Here is a 6,948-nt window from a genome sequence, read left to right on the forward strand (position 1 = left end):
CCCAAACTATACTAATTTAATCTAAGTCAATTCTAAACTTTACCCTAGACTTTCCCTGTTATGATATAAACTATTAATGGAAATAATAAAGTCGATAGTAAAACAATCTCCTCCCCTTAAAACCCACGGTTTGAGCCTTGATTCTGATGCTATTTAAATACTTGACAATAGATGGGAAGCGAAATGTCTTCAAACTTGGAAAGCAAAGTCCAGTGGTTTGTTTTTAACTTTTTTTATACTCGTGCAGGACAGGGCTAAGCTGGAAACACTTCTCAGCGACACATCTGTTTCAAAAAGATCAAAGCTGTTTCGAGCTGACTGATTTGAGCATAACATCACTAGCTATAGTCTACGCTGCTCCTCGCTGTGGCATATTGTTTGTTTGTTTTTTTAAACTGTCATACTACACCACTGTTCACTTATTACTGTGGTTGCCTTCACCATAGATCACTCTAGCTTCCTTTCCAACTTGGTAAGTTTGTTCCTCCCATTAAGCTCATGTTATGTTTTTGATCATACAAACTTACAGATAACTCATAATACTGCAGATTACAACCCATATACCTTGTGGACATTCTCCCAATCATCTATCAAATCATCTACTCATTAGTGAGTCAAGTTATATTAATTTTATGTGAGTTTTGTGGCACCGCCGTACTCAGGGATGCATGTCACGCTAAGTGGGTGGTAAATAAAGTTCCAGGCCTGCACAGGCGATGCTCGGATGCCGACTTTTCTTTTCTGATTAATGCAGAGGGAAAGTTCTTCCTTTAAAAAAAAAAAAACCCTAACATGTTTATATATGGACTTATGCTTTGTGCTATTTAAATAACTTTTCTGTAACAGTGTCAGCCTCATATCTATGAGGCGATAGATAGATAGATAGATAGATAGATAGATAGATAGATAGACAGACAGACAGACAGACAGACAGACAGACAGACAGACAGACAGACATATAAATTATATTGGTTATATAAGCTCATTAATATATATAGGCTCATTTGTATATGCAAATAAATTTTTTTTAAAAAGGGTATCAAATATACCACTATTAATCATAATTCCCTTTGTTTGTCCTTTATGCAGTCAGTCCCGTACTAGCTAGTCAAATCGTTACACTGACAAGGAACAGAAAAATATGAGAAGGAATAGAGGCAAAAATATGTATTGATAATGTAGGCTGGTGTTTTCTAGTTTTAAATAGCAAAGACTAAGGACAAAATTTCCAGTTTGAAAGATCCTTGTAATGCTTACTATATATCAAATAAATTTACATTGCTGTTATATCTGTTCCTTAACCTTTGTGAAAAAAATGTATAAATTCAAATAGAAAGGAACATATTAAAAACATCTGGACACAATAGGATGATTTTCTGACTACACTGCTGGTAAAAATACTTACTGTGTATACGACCATTGTTTGATTGAAGCCAAAATCGTTGACAGTCATCCCTGTGACTGTCATGCTGTCAAAAAGCCACTCGTACTGCGTCCGCATTACTTTTCGTGACCACTCTGTGATTTCTGTACTGTTTGCATTGTAGAATAACTCAATTTCTTCATCTGAGTTGGAAAACAAACAAAACAGAGCAGCATTTTTGATTTCCCCAAGCATGTTAACATCAGCCCAGTGTATATTGTGGACATGTATTTGTACTCTTTTAGGTAAGGTTTAATTAATTGATGTTTCGGGTTTCACCTGAGTACATAATTGACTTAAAAGAGATGTTGCAGCTCTGTCTGTCAAATGGGAATCTGTAAACATGCATCTTGCATGTGCTGACCACCACCTGGTCATTTCTATATTCAACCCAGCCATGGCTCCGGATGTTAAGATAAGGGCTTGGAGAGGCTTTGTCTGCCTCTGTCCTGCAGGACAACATATAAATACAATCAGCTTTAAAGTAAATCTACCATAATATGACAGAATTTCAGGTTACAGTTTTACCACAACTTAGTCAAATGCTTCACTGAAAGGCAGAAATTATATTTTCAAATCATAATAAGCACAATTATGTTTTATTCTTTTTTGTTTGTTTTTTTAATCTTTTTTATGTCAAGGGAATTGCTACAGTATGTTAGTCTTTCAGTATGTGAGTACAACTTGATTGTGTTTTCCTCACAATTCCACTATTCCTCTATGCAGTAAAATTGTGTGGTATGCAGGGGATTATTCTGTAAACAAAAGGCTGTTAACCCAAACTCCAGCTCCGTCATTCTCAGCTTTGAGTCCTTGGTCAAGGAAAAACTTTGAATCCACTTTAAACATGCAAATCGATATTCATGGCAATATTTCAAAAATCTCCAAGTCAGGGGTCTCAAACAAATCCCTGAGGACCGATGTCCTACAACTTGTACATTTGTCCCTTCTGTAATACACAAGTCCAGTATGAGGTCATTAAAAAGGACTGCTAGAGTGCTACTTATTAGGTATTTTTATTCAGATATGTAGAACAAGAGACACATCGAAAAGTTGCAGGGTACTGGCACTTGAGGATTTAAGTCTGAGACCCCAGCTCTAAAGCAATATAACTTGACGAACTGACTTCATATGGATTAAAACTTACTTCTCTACAATAGTGAGATCTGGCATCCACAAAAATTTAGTAGGGACCAAGATATGTTCAATTCCACAGAAATGTTCTGGGTACCACCAGAGGAACTCATTGTCCCATCTCTACTTAGAGGGAAGAAACAGGGGAGACAGTACAGATAAGATATTAGAGTAGGAAGGAAAGAATGTGCGAGACAAAGAAATTTAGAAATTAACAAGAAATTGTATGCTTTATTTTAAGGTAAATAAAACTCACCAAGTAAACCCAAATATAAGCGATAAATGTCTGGTCAGTTTCTCTCTGTGAGCAAAGGAAAAAAAAGATTTTAGAGGATGTCACAGTTAACAACACCGGCATAAAAAAAGAAAAATGCTTGTACATATCATGTAGTGTGTATATGGGCAAGGAAGGTAAACACAAAAGCACATTCCACTACCCCTCTGAAACGATCTGTGCCAAGTTCAGACCAAGCTTGGATCAGTTAACTGTGCCAAGCTTGGTTTTTATGACCATTTACACATCCCGCTTGCACCGTCCTCATCTCCTATCGGTGGTCCACGATACTAGAGCTCTCAAGGCTGGAATTGCACTAATAAAAATGGTGCCGCTCATAAAATTCAGGGATTTATGAACCTGGATCGCGTCCTCCTCCGAAATTTCAACGAGAGCCTTGGTCTCATCAGCATCATCCCAGGTCATGATGATGCTGATGAGCACCACACACTTTGGGTGCCATTTATGGTTAATAGGTTGAGAGGAATTTTGTCTTCTGAACAGGTGAAAAGATCTCTGAATTGCAACGCCGGACACGCTGCAAAACCCGCAAAATGAGTCAGCCGACTGTAAATAGGAGATGAAGCGGTCTGCTCATGAGCTCTTTGTTATTAGAGAACCGAACCACAACTGAACCCTGAGTCCTAATGTTGAACTAATACTAGATTTAGTCCAGTTCAGTTGCGTTCCATTTACACTCAACAGTTATCTCAATGTCCTTGCTCTGACTGTTCTTGGCACAGTTAAAAAAAGGTTGTGTAAATAGGGCTTCTGTGTATCTTGCTCTGTCACTTATAATCTCAGTAAAATACATTGATTTTGGATATGATGTAACAAAATTTGGTAAGATTCAGCTGATACAACTACCCATCCAAAGCATTGAACATTTTTAAGGACTTACCAGATCTAGAATAGCATAAATCTTCATCTCAAGTAGCACCCATGTCAAATGATTGTAGTGTCTTACAGGCCGCTCCACAGTGTACTTGTCACTGTTCTGGGTCAGATTCAAGTGCTCTAAAACAGATTGAGAACTGCAGTTCTCTGGGACATCAACCTCATTTTCTGAAATAACAAGAAAAACACAGTAAGCACAAAAGGGTTTATTGATATTCAAAAACAAAATGAAATGTTGACTCCCATGAGCTGAGGGTTGTAAGAGGAGCATGCTGCCAGCAGTCTGAAGCCTGAGTGTTAGTCCTAGTGGTAATGCCAAGGACTCTGACCTTTCATTGCTTATTGTATTTCTCTTCTGTGTTTTTTGCATTAAGGAAACTCTGATAAAGTCTCAGATTCTGCTCCAGCTCATAACTCTTGGACTCCAAGAAATCCTCTCTATACCCATAGAATTTCTGGTTTCCAGACTGGCTGGCAGCTCCAAACCTTCCTTTTCCCCCCCGGACCAGCTTGCATGGTTGAACCCTGTCTGCCCACCACTGTGCTGTCTGTTGTTTCTACTAAAGATACAAATTCATCAACAACTAGAAATCCTTCAGATAAGCCTAATCTGGAACCATTAACTTAGTACCTACAAAAATATACTCATCGTTTGTTTTTCTTTCTGAGCTCCTTATCCATTTCCTAAACCATTTTGCCCTAGATCCTGCAGTCACCTTGTACTTATAATACAATTCTTAAACCTGATTTAATGGGGATTGGGGGTTCTTCATATTTCCCCTTAGTATGCAAACTCTCAGATTGACCCAGTGGTGTTCTGATTAATCTGCATACATTTTCTGAAGCATTTCAGAATCCAATATGGATGACTTTACAGGGCATGGGTTTGCAAATATTTTGAAACCTCCCCATGGACACTGCCCCCGGCCCTCAAAGTTTGTGTTCTCTGCTGTAGGGAGCTCATGTGTTCACCTACATACCAGCGCACTTAAGACAAGAGTATCAGCCGTGCAGGGTGCGTGAGTGGTATTTTCACTTGAGACCCGAACAGATAGGTTTCTCATATACTTCGAGAAAATTAGGAGGTAAATGTCTTTTAATACACATCTGTCATGGCTGTTACCGTTACTAAAATTCCGCAGGTGAGTTAAAGAAACAAATATTTGAAAGTAGAAAAAAATAGCTGGCTTTATCTATTATTGGTTACTCTTGCTTTCGTTCTCTTACCTACACTCTTCCAGCTATTTCCAAAATATTATTCTGAACATAACCTGAACTGAAAGCAAACACCAACAAAAACCAGTGCCTGTCAAAACACACGAAGATTCTGAACCACTTCTATAAATAATCACATTGTACGTCTGGCTAGCAAGGCTTGGATCACATCATTTTTGGCCGCGGTCCTACATGAAGCAAGCCTCGATGTGACATTTGTAGAAACACCCCTGCGACTACTTTGACATAGTCTAAAGCCCCAGCTCATCTAATAGCACCAGTCGTTTTAATATATATTGGGTTCTTACCTCGTACTTTTTCAAAGATCTGAAGAAAAATTTCTGGCCTTGGGTGTGCCATTACACTAATATCAATATTTCCTAAAAAAGAAGAATGTAATTTAGAATAAACACAGCTTAATGTTAAAATAATATATGTTGCATCATGTTCTGTAAACAAAACTTATGGAAAAGTATTTCACATGAGAATCTCCACATTAGTATCGCATTAAAAGATTGTCTTATAATGCAAATTTAAAGACGAGTCATTTTGTTGCAAAACATGAAAAAATATGAGGGATCGATTTGTCAAAACAAAAAAGAAAAACCAAGGGAAGAAGCAGTGATCCAGGGAGGAAAAAAACTATAAGACCAATCCAACAAGACTTGGGATGGCTTCACCAGTTCATGAAACACAAGAAAACCAACACGAATATGGAAAATTTGGTAAATTATCAACCATAATGTCAGTGTTTAATACTAAGTTTCTGCTGAATGTCATGTGAAATAGACCTGACGGTAGAGTGTCTACAGATTAAAATTTCATTAAAAACCATCAACAGTACGTGCTAATTTTTGGAGTAGGCCTACAGTAACAAAGACAAAGAGCAGCCCAACCCCATGTGTTGTCAGTGTAAGTTCAATAATATGCAATATACACAAACTTAATAAGCTGTATCTATGCTACTAATAGAGCTCTACAGTTATACATAACTATTGTATTATACGTAGTTTGTGGTGGGAAATTTTAATTTCCTATTAAATCCCCTTACATATATTGATTTATGAGTGCCGATTTTAAAATTATTTTAGAAAAGTGTTCAATCAAGCCTTCAGTGCCTGCAAAGCCATACTCTGTAAGAGAAAATAATGATTCCCATAACAAGCCAGACTACGTCTCAATGTTTATACAAAACATTTAACTATTTTTCTCATCTATATTAACTGTATGTGGAGACCTTCACAGTTTTTCTTGCAGACTTTAAGTCAGTGTCACACCTGCTCCTCTGCTGTGACCCACACACCTGGAATTAATCACCTTAATCAGCAGTTGAAGCCATTTAAGGACGGATCCTCCACCTGCACGGCATCATATTGTTGTCTAACCTCAGTATTCAATATGTTATTGAAGAAGCACAGTAACTAAACAGCTTTGTAATGAGTCTTTAAAACAGATTATCCTTAAGGGAGAGAGCAAAGAAAATAGCACAGTAGCAACATTGATTAATTAATACAATTTATTAATGATCTAAAATAAATACAAATACAAATCTAGAAATGTTTTACATTTTTTTTAGTTGCTTCCTTTTTTATTTGTGCTTCTCAGACAAAACTATATACATTTGCATACTGCACAATGTATCAAATGAGCCTGAAACATTAGTTTCATTACTTGATTGCAAACGTTTAATCATTCTCACTGTACTATTGCATCTTGCCAAGGTCCAAACAAAGTATGACTTTGGTTGATTTCAGCCATAGCTACTTGAAAAGGTCTTAACTCTTATCTCTTTGTAGGTGTTGAAGCAGATTCAAAATGTTTTATCATTATCTCCCTTTTATCTCCTCTTTCTTTAATCTTTTCTCTTTTTTTCTGTTTTTCCTTTCCTGTTCTACTAACATCACAGTGTCCATATAATCTGTAAAACTCCCTGCATAATTACAATTAGTGTTGCGCCGATGCCATTTTTTGGCCCCGATACCGATACCCGATACCCGATACCTGG

At 37.1% G+C, this 6,948-nt stretch overlaps 1 protein-coding gene across 1 annotated transcript in view; it reads right to left on the bottom strand.

The window, feature by feature from the left end:
* LOC107089298 (5-hydroxytryptamine receptor 3A-like) overlaps positions 1-6,948 on the bottom strand; it is a 24,622-nt gene that overhangs the window by 5,066 nt on the left and 12,608 nt on the right. The window contains exons 2-7 of the mRNA XM_015382007.1: positions 5,252-5,323; positions 3,733-3,896; positions 2,814-2,858; positions 2,571-2,680; positions 1,703-1,872; positions 1,406-1,566 (exon numbers count right to left, since the gene is read on the bottom strand). Coding sequence (XP_015237493.1) covers positions 1,406-1,566; positions 1,703-1,872; positions 2,571-2,680; positions 2,814-2,858; positions 3,733-3,896; positions 5,252-5,323 — 722 coding nt within the window. The remainder of the gene's footprint in view (positions 1-1,405; positions 1,567-1,702; positions 1,873-2,570; positions 2,681-2,813; positions 2,859-3,732; positions 3,897-5,251; positions 5,324-6,948) is intronic.

The sequence above is a fragment of the Cyprinodon variegatus genome, unplaced genomic scaffold (genome assembly GCF_000732505.1).
Source record: "Cyprinodon variegatus isolate N-32 unplaced genomic scaffold, C_variegatus-1.0 Scaffold12, whole genome shotgun sequence".
NCBI classification, from domain to species: Eukaryota; Metazoa; Chordata; class Actinopteri; order Cyprinodontiformes; family Cyprinodontidae; genus Cyprinodon; species Cyprinodon variegatus.